Source organism: Aptenodytes forsteri, unplaced genomic scaffold, assembly GCF_000699145.1.
Source record: "Aptenodytes forsteri isolate BGI_AS27 unplaced genomic scaffold, ASM69914v1 Scaffold2098, whole genome shotgun sequence".
In the NCBI taxonomy this organism is placed as follows: domain Eukaryota; kingdom Metazoa; phylum Chordata; class Aves; order Sphenisciformes; family Spheniscidae; genus Aptenodytes; species Aptenodytes forsteri.
The window spans coordinates 15872-32357 of NW_008795123.1; the positions used below are offsets into that span (position 1 = coordinate 15872).

Genomic DNA, 16486 nt, shown 5'->3' on the forward strand with positions numbered 1-16486 from the left:
GCTTGTGGGGCAGGAAGGTTGGCGCCGTCTGCCTCAACTGCCGGCACAACACTGCGGGGCGGCACTGCCACTACTGCAAGGAGGGCTTCTACCGGGACCTCAGCAAGCCCATCTCCCACCGCAAGGCCTGCAAAGGTACCGGGTTGGGGGTGGGACTGCCAGGACTGCACGGCTCCTTCTTCTCCCAGCCCTTCCTGCTGCTCCTGCTTCCACAGCTCTTGCTCTCGCCAAACTCCTCCTGTTCCTTCCTCTCCCAAACCAAGCCCTTGAAATGACTTTTCTTACCCCCACGTTCCCTGCCATCACCTCTCCCTGGTCTCCCCAGCCTCCTGGTGAGGACGAGGCCACCGAAATACAAAAAGTCCTCACTGCTGAGGATGACTTTAAATTATTTCAGGTTTTATCACTTATAAATCGTGCTTCATCTGCTCCAATAGCCACAGCTAACTTGGTCATCACATATATAAGGGCAGAGTTGCACAAAATCCCAGGTACGGGGTTAGATGTAGCATCTGTAGATCAGCCTCCTCCAAACACCCGTCTCCTGCTCCCACCCTCCACTCTCGCCCCCAGCACTGCTGGGGGCACAGGCAGCGCTTAACCCACGCACAAAACATTTCGCTCCTCGGGACGAGGCGAGAACGGTAAAACAGGAAACAATTTTATTTTGAGCTCAGCAAATGGAGTTTTTTGAGGTTTCCTCTTCTCCTACGGTGGATGTGAAGGCAAGCAGGGCTTCAGCTGGGGCAGGAGCAGCAATAAGAGCAAATCCTGCAAATGAACTTTTTTAACTCTCGGCTGTCTGCTGGAAGAGATATAAATCCTGAACCTGAGACACAGCTAAAGGAATCAAGCAAACATTCAAAAGCCAGATTAGAAGATGCTGGGGTTTCCCGCAGAAACTTTCAGCTCTTTTCTCTCTAAAGACTCGTTTCAACAAGAAACGGAAAGCTTTTTGGCCCGAGTTGGGTATTTTTGGCTGGAAAGCTTTGGGTCTTCAGCGTTTTAAATTTTTTAATGAAAACGCTTCTTCATGGGTTTGGGTTTTTTTTTTTCCACTGAAAACAGACATTCTTTGCCAAAGCAGAAAAAGAAATAACTTCTTTAGACAGCCTTACTCCCCCTTTTTGCACCTTGTAAAAACTATTTCAATGAGGCATTTTCGACCCACCCTGCACTGAGGTTGCTAACAAGCTACAGCTTCAGCTGAAGCGCGGGCTGGTGGGATGTGAACCCAGCCTGTGGCTCTGGGGGGGAGAGGAGCTGCTGTTTCGGGGTCCAAGGAGCCAGAAGGCAGTGGTGCAGGGGGGGCTGAGCCAATTCCACACGAGCCCCAACACCCAGCATCCCGGCCGGACCCCTGCTCCGGCAGCGAGCTGCCTGCTGCGCGCGGCCGCGCCTTGCCCCCCGGTCCCGAGCGGATATGTGTCGTAATAAAGTTCATATTTCTGCTTTCACAGCCAGGTCGCAGCCAAAGTAACAGCGCGTTAGGTTGAGGCAAACAAAGGGAAATTGTGAAGGCGTGGGCTCTCCTCGAGCAGAACCAGGCAGCAATGCAGGCGGGCATCCATCACCCCGGGGTAGCGACATGCTCACAGAGGCGTTTGCTGATGTCCAGTGCCCAGTTCTCATTTACCTTCCTGCTCCCCAGAAAGGCTTTCGGGGTGCCGGGGTGGTGGGGGGAATTTCCACCCCTCCCCAAGCACAGTTAATGCCTTCCCAGGGCTCTGGTTTATCCCGGCTGCCTCCCCAGCGTGGGGGCTCCCGGGGACATGGTGGGATTTGGGGGAGAAGAGTGCTCTTTCCCAGCCACAGGGTCGCTGTGCATCCATAGGGATTCCGATCCTCTGGGATCAGCACAGGGAGCAAGGAGCAGGGTAGGGCAGATCCCATCCCCTGTCCATCCCGGGAAAAGGCAGTCCCTGCCCTGTGTTGGCAGTGATGTCCACGCTTAACCCTCTCTGCCTCATTGACCCCGGCATTTCCCAGGACCTTCCTCATTCCTGCTGTTCCCAGCTCTCCTCCCCAGCCAGGCAGCCTGCTCCCCTTCTCCTGCCCATTTATCCTTGCTGTCTCCTGGCCCCTCACTCTTGCTAACCTCTCCGTGGCTGATAGCGCGGTGGTCTTTCTTACCCAAAAAGCACAGCTGGGTGGCAGGTGGTGCCTGCGGGTGGGAAACCTCAGAGCCATGCTGTGCCTCAGTTTCCCCAGGCAAGCACACAGAAAGATGCACGCTGGCCTTCGCGAGGCACTCTGTGATGTTTTAAGGCTGAATTTCCCAGTCACTAGGTCATTCGCTCTATTAAATGCTCTTTGCAATTGCCCTTTTCTCATCTCCCTGCCTTCTCGAACCGCTCCTGCTCTTGAAATTTGAGATCCCCAAATTTAAATACTTCTCCAACCCCCCACGGTTTATAACAAAAATGTGGCTATTGGAGCTAACAGATACAAAGGTATGTAATAAAATATGCTGGTGCATGAACAGCTCCCTGACTCGCAGGCTATTAGCACAATTTCACAGTAGTTGGAATGGTTTATTGTTGGCATAATCCATCGTCCTATACAAAAGCGGGCGAAATGAAGTTTCCTACAGCAAAGGCATTCCTTTGAAAACTCGTTTCCCTGAGCTCTGTTTATGACACAGGGGATTTTATGTTCCCTCTATTTTTCTCCCGTGATTCAGGGACTGTTCTGAAATAACTGTTGAAAACAGGCATTTTTAAAAAACAAACCCTACTGTCTAACAACTTCAGCCATTTCTCCATTGATAACAATATTAATTTATCATCTCACCAAGCCATCTGCCCATGGGCAAAGCTCTCCCAGAGTCTCATCTTGACCGAATGTGTTTAGAATTAAGGAATTAACCATCCCGTAGCATCTGCCATCTCCCTCACAACTGCCTGATGTCTCATCTCACCCAGCAGATTGTGCTTTCTCTGTAAGACTTGATTCTTTCAACCATCGCATTGCTCCGTTCATGTCCTACACGTAACACATTTAAACAAACGCATATAATAGAGCACCAGTGCCTTGTGAGCCGATAGAGAGCTGCCAAGGAAGCATGCAGCACACAGCCACCCTGGCAAGCATGCGTGAGCTCGGGCAAACTCACAGCAAATGTTCCATGAAAGAGCTGCTGAAGAGATTTTTGTATTAATTCAATTTCATTAATTCAGCACATCCAGCTAAACTGCCTTTCCTCTCACTTGTGTTTCTCATCTCTCACTCCACCCTATGCACTAGGTTACGTACATCATAATGCATCGAACGTCAGAAAATTATAGAGGCATGACTTGCATTATTTTAAATGGTTGGTTTTGGTATTTATGTGAAAATATCACATTGCAGAAATGCTTGCACAATGTGTGCTTTTTTTTTTAACTTGGAGAAAAAGAAAATGCCACAAACATTTACACATGTTGCAGGGCATGGTGTGAGGCTCAGGCAGCAAAAGGGGAGCAGAAAGTGGAGCTGGGCAGTGCCCTTCTGCTCAGGTGGAGGGCTAGTTGGTTTTCTAATACCCAAACCTATTCTAATTTTTAATTAAAAGATTTTTTTTAATGATCTGAAGTTGTCTTAGCAGCACAGGTGAAGGCATAAGAAGTCGGGCTTTAAGGATGACTCTTACCCTGATGGTTAAAAGTGGTGAAGCCATGCCATGTTCCTTGCCTGTGCATTTGCTTCCAGTTATGTTCTTGCAAAAACGCTAAAAGCAAAAAAGTTGTCAGTGGTCAGAGATGCCCTGTCGCAGAGCCACGCAACAGGCAGAGCATGGCATGAAGTCTGCAAACCACATGCAAAGGAATTGATGACAGATGGAGCACGGATATTGCATGAAGTGGCAACGCTGGGTGCGCGCCAGAGCCTGCCAGGCTGGAGCTGGGAGCTGAAGGAGGGCTGTGACTGCTGCGGGTGGGTGGTCAGGCAAACCCAGAGACACCAGTTACTCAAGCAAGGGCTCGGGCTCCCCCGGAGTTTTGAGGTCAGACCGCACAACTGATCTCTGTGTGGCTCCAGACGGGGACTCTGGGGCTGAAGGAATCCGATGGTAGCAGCGGTCCTCGGCCATGGGGGATGGATGGGCTCATCCCAGCGGGCGCCGGAGTAGGATGCCCTTTGCTGTGGCAGATACATCAAAAGCCTGGGTCCTGTGCACACTCCATAGGTGTGTGGGCTGTCCCGAGAAACAACAAAAACCCAGACATAAGAAATTTCACATGTTCATCTTTTAAAACTCAGAATAAGGGCGAATTGTTCCTCCTTTCTCACTGATTTCTGTGAGAGCATGAAGAACTCCCAAAACGCTGAAGCCCTGCTTCCCATTCCTTCTGCTTTCCCTCCGCTCCAAATGACGTTGCAAGTGAAATTCCACATCTGGGTCCTGCAAACCTCCGTCCACTCCGCTCCATCATGGGCTGCCTTAAATCAGGGCCCTGGTGATAGTTCTTTTGATTAAATTCACTCCTGATATTTGCCAGATTATTGGCACTAATGTAATTCTATTGGAACAGAGACTCTGCAGGATTTTATAGCCTGGCTGTAAAACATCTCTGCACTTCAGGGAAAGGATTTACACACTTTTTGATGAAAAGATGACAAATGATACACGTTATGAATGCACTTGTGCTGAGGCTGCCAGTGTAAACCCCTTGTGGAGGGGCAGGATTTGGCACCTGGAGAGGTCATATTCATTAGGGCTCAGTTTTTTGGTAAAAAATGGGATCGCCTGCCTCCCCTGTGCTGTTGCAGCCCCACACCCGTGCTGAGCCTGGCAGACTTTTCCATCTGCGTTGGAGGATTATTTAATGGCTTGTGCAAAAAAAAAAAAAACTCTCCCAGCCTACCTGCCTGTCCTAGCTTGGACCTGTAAAGGCTCAAGACTTTCACATTTGCTTTTTGGAGACGGTCTGGGTTCAAGCAGAGAGAGGGTGAGTGCCGTCCCCATGGGCTCGGCCTCCGATCCTTGATTTAATGGGTGTAGATGCAGATTTTCTTCCCACCCAGCTGCAGGCTTTTAGTGTATGGGGGACCAACACAGCTGAACCCCTTTGGCTCCTTGTGTTGCCTGGAGAGGAGAGCAGAGCTCCTCATGACAGGGACAGAGGGACAAGTCCCCCATCTCTCTCCACTGACTATAGAGGGAGCTGCATGACCAGCTTAGAGCAGAGAGCTCATTTCCACAAGGCTGAAGCCAGGGGAGATGAAGCCTCTTCCTGCTGCCTGGAGCCCCACTGAGAAGTTGGGGTGCAGGAGGCATCAGGGCTAAAACCCACATTAGACGGCAGAGGCTGACAACAGGCTCGCTGCCACCAGCGTACTGGTGTCCCACTGTTGGTGTCCCACGAGCCATGTCCTACTGTAGGACAGGAAGATCAGCCTGTCCATGGTGCATCTCTGCAGGTTTCAGTTGTGATCAGCATCCCTCCAGCCTCAGAGATGTCCCCTGCCGCCACGGTCCCCAATCCACAGCTAAGTGGGGTTAGGCAAGCTCACAGCTAACACATCCCAAAGACGTAGGAGTGGCCTGGCTGAAACCCCTAAACCAGGGCTCCCTGGGGCAGCACGGCCACCAGTGGTGGCTCCTGGCAGGGCTCCTGTCCCAGCCTTTCCTTGTCCATAGTGAGTATCCCAGCTGTGTGGGTCCCACAGCCTCCCTCCTGCCACTGCAGGGACCCCGTCACTGCTGGGCATCAGTGCAGGGGATCTACCCTTGGTGTCCACCTTAGGAGGAGGCGAAGTGCATCCTAAGAGAGATGCTCCTTTTCCCAGAGCAACCTCACATTGATGTCCCTCTCTAGTCTAGCTCATTTGTGGTTTCACAAGGCAAAGTCCAAGGCAATACTTTCTATTAATTCCCTCCAGGGAGTTGTCTTTAATTATCAAGCTTCCTTCCTTTCCTTTTCTCCTTTTCTTCCTCTTTGAAGACCAGCTGGAGCTATCGTGTAGATGAGAGAAGAGCCAACTCGTAGTGCTGGCAGGGCTTGGATCGAGTTCTTGTGTGAAGGCTTGGTCACCTCTGAGAAATCACATCACTGGAGAAAGTCCAAACTTTCAAGGCATTGATCTGACAAACACAGACTTTATTTTCTCCATAGGGCATGCTCTTCCACTGCTGCGAGAACAATTTTCTAGCTGTATTTCTATACTGGATTTGTTAGTGACTATGCCTCAGTCACCCCCTTCCCCAAAGCCCCATAATTCTTTATATTGATATTATTCTAAGTGCTGAGCACTGATTTATGGTTTCTGCATCTAAAACTTGTCATCAGCCACCCCCCAGGCACACACAAAGCAGTTGGAGAAAGTTTATAGAAATGCAGCTTTAAGCGACATGGGTCGCTGCGTGGAAGTGTCCTGGGGCAGCGCAGGAAGCTTGAGTGCCACTGCCACCAAGTGCCACCACCTCCATGGCACCTCCACGGCCCAGAGCAGAGCCGCACCATTCACCTGCTTGGGCTGGAAGGGTCCCAAAGCAAAGAAGGGACATGATTATTAGAGAAAATCTTAAACTGTTTTGAGTTTGTAGTGTGAAAACATGGAAAAGGAGTAGGGTTTTTTTTAATGAAGACTTGAGCTCAACGCAACATGTCTACCTTGATGTGCCAGCTTTTAAACATCCATGATTTTTATGACATGTGAGCAGCTATGTCAAATTAAGCAGCCGCTTCTGTGCGAGCCGGAGTGGGAAGAGTTTGCTGTGTCGCAGCAGTGGAATATTCCTGTGGCAAACCCAGTGACTGAGACACTTCCTAATTGTTTCAAGCCAGATGGGGCTCCATGTGCCAGCCTTCATCCTGCTTTCCCTTCCATGCATGCTTTCCCTTCCAGTTCCAAAGACTTTCTAATTAAGTCTGATCTATGTGAGCCATCAGTGAGGAACAAACCAAATGTCGGAGCCGTGCACAGCCCTTTCCCCCAGACCAGGGCAGCTCCACCAACTCCATGCAGTGCACGGGGATGGTGCCACGCACCGGGACACACATTTAGGGACCACAGATATCATGTTCCAGTTTCATGTTTGTAGCCACCAGTGATCTGAAGCAGTTGTACTTCTTGCTCCTCTGCATATCTCCCCCTGAAAGAGCTCCACTATTGGTGTTAGTTCTCCGTTATTAACTGGGACGCGGATAAAATCCTGCTGTCTGGTCTTACCAGAAATTCATGGGTGACTTTCTCTCTCCCTGACTTACGATCAGTGCTACCTCCCAGCATACAGCAGCATTTAAACAGATACTTGCTTTCAGTGGAATATATTTTAGGCAGTCTGGGATTGAAACCTGGATGCTCGGAGCAAGCACAGGGGACTGGTAGGAGACCCCCCTCTGGGGGCTGGGAGAGCACCAAGGGGGACCACTGTGGGCAAGGAGGCTCTGCCATCCACATCCCAGAAGAAGTGCACATGCCGGGGGTCTCTGGTCTGCTACAGTCTCCAGACGTTGGCTTAGAAGGTCATTAACCAAAAATAAAAAAGGAAAATTTAAAAAAAAAGAGAGGAAAAAAAGAAGAAAGAGAGAGGTTTGTTTGTGCCTGGTGATAAGATCAGAGCAAAATCACCTCCATGCCAAAAATTTCCTTAAGCTGCAGCTGTCTTCAAGCTCCAAGAGAAGTCAATAATTTCACATATTGCTCCCACCCAGGCGTGTTTTGCTGCATGATTCAACTCCCCTGCAAGCCTGGACTCTCCTGCTGGGCTGGGCAGACGCTGTGCACCCCAGCCCCGCGGCAGTACTAATGGAGGGGGGCTGCTTCTTAGCCTGGGCCCTCCATTCTCCTCCAAAAAGCCACGTCGGCACTTCCAGAGCCCTTTTCAGCACAGCTCCCCTCTCTTCTAGGAGCGTCTTTTGGACTTTGCTGAATTGGTAGAGACTAACTTGCATTTAAAGGCAAATTTGAAACAGACGCAGTTTAGGGAAGGGGAGGTGTGGAAGGGACTTTTGACATATCTTCAAACGGGCTGGAAAGACATCTGGACGTAAACAAGACAGCGTGTCACCAGGCGGGGGCCTGACCTGCAGCATAAACTCCGGAGCGCGGTTCTGATGTGTCCGCTCGGCGTCCCCAGCCCAGTTGAGAGCACCCACTCCTGCGGGAGATGCACTCAGGGCCCCGGCGATGCCCCATGTGCCATGCTCCTGAAGATGCTCTCCCACAAAAGCACCCACCAGTTGCTTCTTCCACCCAAATGGGTAAAACCAGGACCCAAAGCACCATCTCCCGGGAGAAGGATACCACCAGGTGAGCCGGTTTAGAGATGGATCTCCGCTGCAACGGGAGACCTTCATCAATTCTAGCACGAGAGGGAGGAACAGCCCCATGAAAGGATGAGCTGAAAAAGAACCCAAAGAGCCCCCAGAAAGGGTAAAAGCCATGGCAGAAACTGCCAGCACTGCGTGGGGCTTGCAGAGGTCAGGGCGAGATGCTCTGCTGATTCTGGGGAGCGAAGACGTGCGATGGAGGAGGCTCAGCCAGAGACTCTCTGAAGGACCTTGAGCTCTCCATTGCAGCCTAGAAACCTTTCCCCCAGCACCTTCAGAGGGGTGATATAGCTCATGGCTGAGTCCCAAATCCATGCTAGACATTTGGATGATCCAGCTTATTAGGAAAATGTAGACAGTGTTGATTCCCTGCCAGAAGCACTGCATTTCTGAAAAATCCCATCCTTGCAATGATGGTGCCTGAGAGGAGTTTTACTGGCTAAATTTGGGGCCGACCACCTTCAAAACTTTTTGGGTTTGGTTTTTCAGCAGAAATACATCCATAAGCAATTCCGAAGGGCAGGTTTGGACTGTGGTTTTTCAGAAGTGGCAGGGTGCGACACAATTGAGGGGAACTTGCACCCTATTAAAAAAAAAAAACAAGCTAAAACCCAGTTCTCCATCACAAGTCTCAGGTTAAGAACAAAAGTTGCTAAATTCATTTGCGCAGCCAGACCTTTGTGTATCTCCAAGATAGAGGAAAGAAAAGGAATAATTTGCCTTCCCCATAAATATTTTCAAACTGTTGAGATAATTTCCTGCTTCAGATCAGTTCTCAAGAGTGAAAAGTCCTCCAGGCTCTCAGGTCCTGAACATTAAAACAAAGTTCAGTCCTGCTCACCCGCGTGCCCTGTTCTGATTTTGAGCATACTAAAATGAAAAGGCTTTTTTCTCAGAGCATCACAAATCAGTGGCCTGGATTTATGCCCCAGGAGCTCTCAATTTTTCGTGGGCACTTGGGGCGTTAGGGGGGCTCTCCCCACTGTGGATGCTTTAGTGTCTGATAAGGGCTGTGCACACCGAAGGGATCCCCCTGTGCTGAGCTTTTTCTAAGGTTTCTATCTCATCTACCCAACTGCCTCATTTTGTGAGGCCTGTGGCAACCTCCTTATCTCTGAGACTTTTGCTCTGCTGCCAGATTTGATTGAAATATTATTAGTGGGAGAATACACTTGTAGGAACCTCATTTCCTCAGGAGTCAGGCTAAAAATGCATCAGGAGGAGAAAACATTTACCTTTTTTCTTTCCTCAATAAAAGTATTTTCCAACCCACTCTTCCTCATGCAATGTCTCCCATGAGAGCAGGTTGAGCCTTATTTTGCTTTAGAGCCATGAGGACACCGTGCCCAGGGACTGTGCCCCACTAAGCTGCTCTCTGCCTGGCTAGAGCTGCCCCCGGGGGTCTTTGACCAGACTTGACATTTTTAGATGGAAAAATAAAAGGGATGACATCCTCCATGACAAAACCCAAGTTCTGCTAGCAAAGCGGGGAGAAGGAAGCCCCAGTGCTTCATCCCTGGCTGTCTCAGCATTCCCACCACTCTCCCTGGCGGCTTCTCCGGCTCCGCTGCGATCACCCGAAAGGTGGAGCTCCAAGATGACAGGGGAATTTTTAACGATTTTTTAACAAGAGGATTTTCGAGCATTTTGGAAAGTGCTGCCGTAATTGTCTTATTGTCTGTATCACTAATGCCTGCCCATAGCGCACCTGCCCAAAAAGTGGATTTATTACCGTGGTTCAAAGCCCCCTCCAGATTAGCGGTGACTCCTGCTCAGTGGAGGCATTGTGGGCCCTGTCTGTTACTTGTTGCGGAGAAGACAAAGACAAGGTCTAATCTGTGAAATTTGGCCCAAACCACAGGGCGCCAAAGCCCTTGGCTTCCCCAAGTGCCAGTTCAGGAGGAAGAAATGGGAGAGCTCTGAGAAGCGGCACAGGAGGAGGGACACTGTGAAACGCCAAGAGATTATTTGGCTTTGCCTGATAAAAGGGGGAATTCATTTTCTGCTGGCAAGAAACCTTTAAATCTCCAAGAGAATGTGCTGAAGGACATTGTGCTTGAACGTGATCCTTTGGAGAACTAAATCTGGTTCACAATATTGCAGACAAGCTGACGATCTCATTGCAAAGCAGTTAGCAGCTAATGTTTAAAGCCATTATTAGTATTCAGAGTTAACACGGAGCCATTTCAACCTCTGCTTCTGGTTAGAAAACTAGCTGGGGCCAGACTGTATGGGTACACATTAAATAGCACAGTTTCTTTTCCCCGTGACATAAATCTGTGGGATTTGCAGGATGTGCCACCCATGGTGGAGATGCTCTGCCATTAAATATGGTCTTGTCCATCCCTGCAGGATCTGTCCCCAGAGCCAGCATAAACCTCTCTGCACCGCCTAGGTGCACAGACATCAGATCATAACTCTCCTCACCCATGGACAAATAACCAGGGTAGGTCTCCAAAGGAAGGAGCACAGCTTGTTCTGAATTGTTTCTCCAAACACAGGAGCCAAAGAAAACCTGCTAAAAAAAGCCTGCCCAGGTCAGGTCTTTGGGACAGCTTTAAGGCTGGGGTCACCTTTGAGATGGATTACAGCTATAGGGGGACAACTGGACCCACCCCAGGAGTTTCTCACACCTCGCATTCCCTAGGCAGATGTGTTCACTGGAACCAAGATTTAAAGTACCCGAGTTACTAAAGACAGTGGAGCAGGAAAAAAATAACGCTACAACTACAAAAAAAGCTTGCTTAAGTAATGATATCTGCACCACACCTCTAAATGCTAAAACATAAGACTAAGTGAAATATGTTTACTGCATCAGGATGACATGGGCTGCGCTATTCAAACAACAGGCAAATTTAAGTCGAGTTGTTTTGACATTTTGCTGTTTAAAATATTGTCGGAATCAAAGCATCCATACAAGAAGCTTGATTTTGGTGCACTTTTTTCCAGCAGAAAGCTTCCGTAGCCACATTTTTTACTCCAGTTGGAGTCTTTGGAGGAAAGAAGGAAAGCAACCAAAGGGAGGCAATTTTGGCCATGATTCTGGAAAAGCATTAAAAGCATGGTTAAATATAAATGAGTACCTAAGGCACATTGGCTACCTGGGACATAAATTCATACTTAAAACTGAGCGTGATTTCCTGAAGAAGGTTCTTTCTCCATACAGGAACATTCATCAATGACTATTGCAAATTGAGGTGGTTTTTTCCAGCTTAATGCATTGCTGTTTTACTGCTTAGTGTACGGCACAAGGTAAAGCACTCACACTTCGGGCTTTTAAATCTAGGAGCCCTGCAACGTATGTTATCATTGCAGATACAGTGTGACAAGAGGAAATCTGGACACCCCGTGAAATCAAGCCTTTTTCTGGTGTTCAGTCAAACGGATTTTTCATCATTCTGAAAACCTCCCAAGGAAACAGCTTCCCCGAAAACAGGAAGATGCTAATTCTCCAAAAATGCAGGTCCTTTCAGGTACCTTCTCAAAAAAGGTCACACTTGAAGAGAGCTAAGCCTGGAGATTTATCCCTCTGTTTACCTTTCAACACACGTGTGTGGGGGAAGGTTAGCAGCTGGGAATACCTCCGACCAAAATTCAGGGGTGGAAAAATATTTGCATTTTTGTCATGCTATTTGTCAGCCTTCAGTGGGCCAGAGACATCCCAGCAAGTTCAGCCACTTTTCCAGGGCATTTTACATCCTTTTATGCATGGTACTAAGATTTTCTTTCAGGTATTTTTTTAGTTCTAAACCGGTCAAATCTCAGCTGAAGCATAGAAATGCACCGTTGTCTATGCTCGAGCGGATTCATGCATATAATAGTGGCTTGTCTTGGAAACTTCAGACAGAGATATAAAACTCTACGACAGACAGTTTTGCAATAGCATGCCGCCAGGGGAAATCTCTTCCTAACTGCAGGCAGTTAGTAGCTGGCTTGGAGTGCTTATATCCGTATATATATTAATCCCAACTAATGTAACTACAGATGTTCTCATTCATAGGCCTATCTAATCCTGTTGGGCCTTTGCCATGGTGTCTCGTAGCATGAGTTCTACGAGTTAATTACGTGCAGTGCAAAGAAGCATTTCCTTTTATCATTGAAAAAGGTTGCCTTTTAAATGCACTGAATGTCCCTTTGTTCCGTATTTTAAGGACCAGTGAAGAGGAGCACCTGTCTGACCTTCTCGGCGCTGTGCATTACTTGGCATCCCTCCATCGTCTCTTGGCAAGGCATTTCTAATCTTTTCCATCGCCCTCAGATGGGTGCCTCTCCCTGCCTTTCACTCCAGTTTCCCAGCTGAGGACGTACTATTGATTTCTATAGTGTCATGATATTATATTCAGTGTTACTCTCTACGCCTTTCATAATACACCCTACTATCTTGTTGCTCTTCTGAGCTCCGTTGCAATCAGCCAGATGTTTCATTGACTCCTAGATCTTTTCCTGGAGTGGTTGCAGTTAATTGGGACCCTTCAGCGTGTATGATCCATCCTGTTCCCTCCTTCCAATCACGCCTCCTTCTGCGCACTGTTTTTTGTCTGCTACCCCCCTCACCCATTCGGCCAGCGTGGGTAGGTCTCACAGAAGACCTACGTGGTCTCCGCACGTCTGGACTAGCCAAGCTGAAGGTGATCACATAGAAATGCTGTTAGCTCCCTGCTTTCCAGGTCATGGTTATTATATAAGAAAAATCAGCTTCTGTGGGCAGAGGCACCCCCATTGCTACCCTCATTCCCCATTAAAACCTCACCATATACTCCTGCTCCTTGTTTTCTCCCCCACAGCCAGATTTTTAAGCCCAAAATGACTTCATTTTTCACTAGTAATTCCTGGTCATCTCTGCCACAGACACTCATTGAAGATTTTTCTTAAAGACTTTCTGAAAGAACTAAATCATGACAGTTATTTTCCTTCCCCCTGCTGCTGTGTGAGCTAGCAGACTAAAGACACGCTGTTTTCTTGCACCAACGTCATTCCTGTTTGCTCCTCTCCCAACTCAACCCACCGCACCATTGCATCCTCCTCTGTGGAGTGATTCTTTTAAGCAAGGCATGAGGATACAGAGGACAAATCATCTGTTATCCCCCTTATTATCTCCAGTGGTGGCCCAGGCACCCTCATTTCCTGATCAGTGAGGTTTTCGCAGCTCTGGTGCCTCATGGTCTCTGCTCGGCTCCGTGCAGAGGACTGCTGATATTATGCATCGCGGTGGGTGATGGACAAACACTTGCACCCAGAGAAGTCCGGGCATGAAAACAAGTTTTGTGAACAAAAAGGTGCCTATCAGAAAGGCGGTGAGGATGCCAAAGGGGTGCTTGCACCAATCACACCCCCTTTGCAACTCTAGTGCAGTCTTTCCTCAGTTTGGGATTACAACCCAAAGGAATTTGAACTGTACTGGAAAAATCAGCATTAACCACCAGCAGCCCAGCTACTCCATGGCTGGGGAAGGAGAAGAGCCTGTAATTGCTGGCTGCAAGTGTTTGCACTGGCCAGGGAACTGCAAATTGCCTTTAATTGCTCCTAATTGCTGGCACTGGTTCAGTTCCTCCGGGACAGGGACGGCAAATGTACATCTGCAGACACTGCTTAGACCACCTCCTGCCTCCCCGTGCCAGGAGGGTTGAGTTGCTGCTGATTCGGAGAGTTTTCTGGAAGATAGAAAAGTCAAAATGAGGTCAGGCGTTCAAGGAGCCGGAGCACTGCTGCCCAAGGCAGTCGTCCCGGACTCGCAGGCTCCTGTGCTGCAACAAAGAGTTGGGGACCGGTGGCAGAAAGCACATCCCTACTCCCAGAGAGGATTTACCCCACAGCGTGTCAAGGGAGCTGTCAGCAATCAGCCAGGGGTTTCTCCTGGTGAGGTCCTGGACCAAGGGCTGGTGATTCCCAGCTCCTCCGCCACTTGTCTACTCTGTAACCTTGGGTACATCGCGCGTGCCCATGGAGACACGGCTAACACCCATGCCGCAGAGCCCTCGAAGGAGCCTGGCTTGGGGAGAGAGTAGACAACCTCAGACAGATACGGCTGTAAAAATAACCACGGCAGCTTTGGACAAGCTGTGGTGAGGCATTACCTCATGAGGGAAGGAAGCAGCAGCATCGCTATTTATTTATGTGGTGTCCAAAAGAGCGCTCTGTGTTCTGCAGCCCGTCCTCCAAGAGCCTGATTCTGTAAATCTTACTCATCACGAAGGCTTTTTTCCCTTTTTTTTTCCTCTTTTTTTTTTCATCTCTCATCCAAGCGGTCCCACTGAAATCAGTGCAATCCGTTCACATGGGGGAGGATTACTCACAGGATGGGGGTTTGCAGGCGATGCCTGAAACGAGCACGCGCAGCCCCAGAGGGGACGCCTGAAACATGAGGCATGTTCCTCCCCATCCTCCTGCCCTTTGCCTCTTCTTGTGTAACCCTTCCCTGATTTGCTTATTTTTGTATTAACTCCTGCCTCTCTGCTCTTCTTTAACTCTTTTCTGTCCTGTTCCTTCTTCAGGCTCTTGCTTAATGTATTTTTATTTCCTCTTCCCCAGCAATATTGAGGCCATCCCTTGGGGCTGCAGCGTGCAGGTTTTCCCACCTAAACTTTGCTAAAACTTTTCCAATAAAAACTGGGTTTGATAGAAAAGCAAGTTTTCCACCTTGGGCAGGTTTGCAAGTGGCTTGTTCCCAGAGGCAGCTCAAGGCGGGGGGAGAGTAGGACTTCTAATCAAAAACCCCAAATCAGAAGTGTTAGGGAAGGAGGTTTTTTTCATTCTCATCCAAGCGGTCCCACTGAAATCAGTGCAATCCGTTCACATGGGGGAGGATTACTCACAGGATGGGGGTTTGCAGGCGATGCCTGAAACGAGCACGCGCAGCCCCAGAGGGGACGCCTGAAACATGAGGCATGTTCCTCCCCATCCTCCTGCCCTTTGCCTCTTCTTGTGTAACCCTTCCCTGATTTGCTTATTTTTGTATTAACTCCTGCCTCTCTGCTCTTCTTTAACTCTTTTCTGTCCTGTTCCTTCTTCAGGCTCTTGCTTAATGTATTTTTATTTCCTCTTCCCCAGCAATATTGAGGCCATCCCTTGGGGCTGCAGCGTGCAGGTTTTCCCACCTAAACTTTGCTAAAACTTTTCCAATCAAAACTGGGTTTGATAGAAAAGCAGGTTTTCCACCTTGGGCAGGTTTGCAAGTGGCTTGTTCCCAGAGGCAGCTCAAGGCGGGGGGAGAGTAGGACTTCTAATCAAAAACCCCAAATCAGAAGTGTTAGGGAAGGAGGAGAAAAGAAGTAAAAGCTTTGATGTTGGGTTTTTTTTTTTCCCTCCCATGTGAAAAATCATCAGGTTTTGGCAAGGCTTGGTCTCTTCCCGTCCAGCACTGGCGGAGCCGGGGGACGGCGGCAGTTTGCTCGTGCTCTGGGGTGGGCTGCGTGGGGACGGGATGCCCCGTGCAGGGAGAAGGGGACATCCCAGTGCAGGGGGGCTCCAAGCACCATCCAAACCCTGCTGAGAGGAAGACCAGCCTGGGAGCTGCTGCCCAGTAAAGATCAAACTGGGGGATGCTGGTGCAGGGAGCAGAAGCAGGATGGTGCTGGGGCAGGTTGGAAGGAAGCTCCAGCCAAACACCAAAACTTGGACAGCCAACACGAATGAACGCGGGATGTGATCTGCCGTCCCCAATGAGGCAGATTTAGGGTGTCTCAGAGCCAGGGGGGGTGCAAGACAAACCAAGAAGCCTTGCAGGGTCTAGCACAAACCCTCATGGGAGTGATATGCTCAATTTGGGGGATTTGGGGGTGTTTGAAAGCCAAGCCCAGCTGCTGGAGCCCATGGAGACACTCGAACTGGTCCTGACCCACAGACCAGCCCCCTCCAGGTTTTGGGCAGTGGGGGCAGGGGGCAAAATTAACTCTATCCCAGCCAAAACCAGGACAGGCAGGTTTTCCCCCAGACCCTCTTTCTGGCAGGCAGCTCCCCTGAGGGGCAGAAGAAGAGCAGGATCAGTGCTCCCCAGGGAGGGTTTTGGCTGGCTCCTTCCCGAGGATGCTGCACAAGAAAAGGAAAGCTTTCCTGCCTTTCCCTGCCACCACTCAGCAGGGGCAGACCACAGTCTGGCACGGCGCTTGCAGCTCTTAGAAATCAGGGCTGTTAACAAATGTGTGAGGCCATAATCCTTTTGGAGCAGTGATGATAACAAGCCCCGATGCTTTTTTTTTTTTTTTGGCTTTTTTTTTTTTTTTTAACAAACA

General features: G+C 49.3%; 1 protein-coding gene across 1 annotated transcript in view; it reads left to right on the forward strand.

Moving 5' to 3' along the window:
* LOC103897204 (netrin-1) overlaps nucleotides 1-16486 on the forward strand; it is a gene marked incomplete at its 5' end in the record, with an annotated part of 53078 nt that overhangs the window by 424 nt on the left and 36168 nt on the right. The window contains one exon of the mRNA XM_019471501.1: nucleotides 26-135. Within this exon, the coding sequence (XP_019327046.1) occupies nucleotides 26-135 (110 nt within the window). The remainder of the gene's footprint in view (nucleotides 1-25; nucleotides 136-16486) is intronic.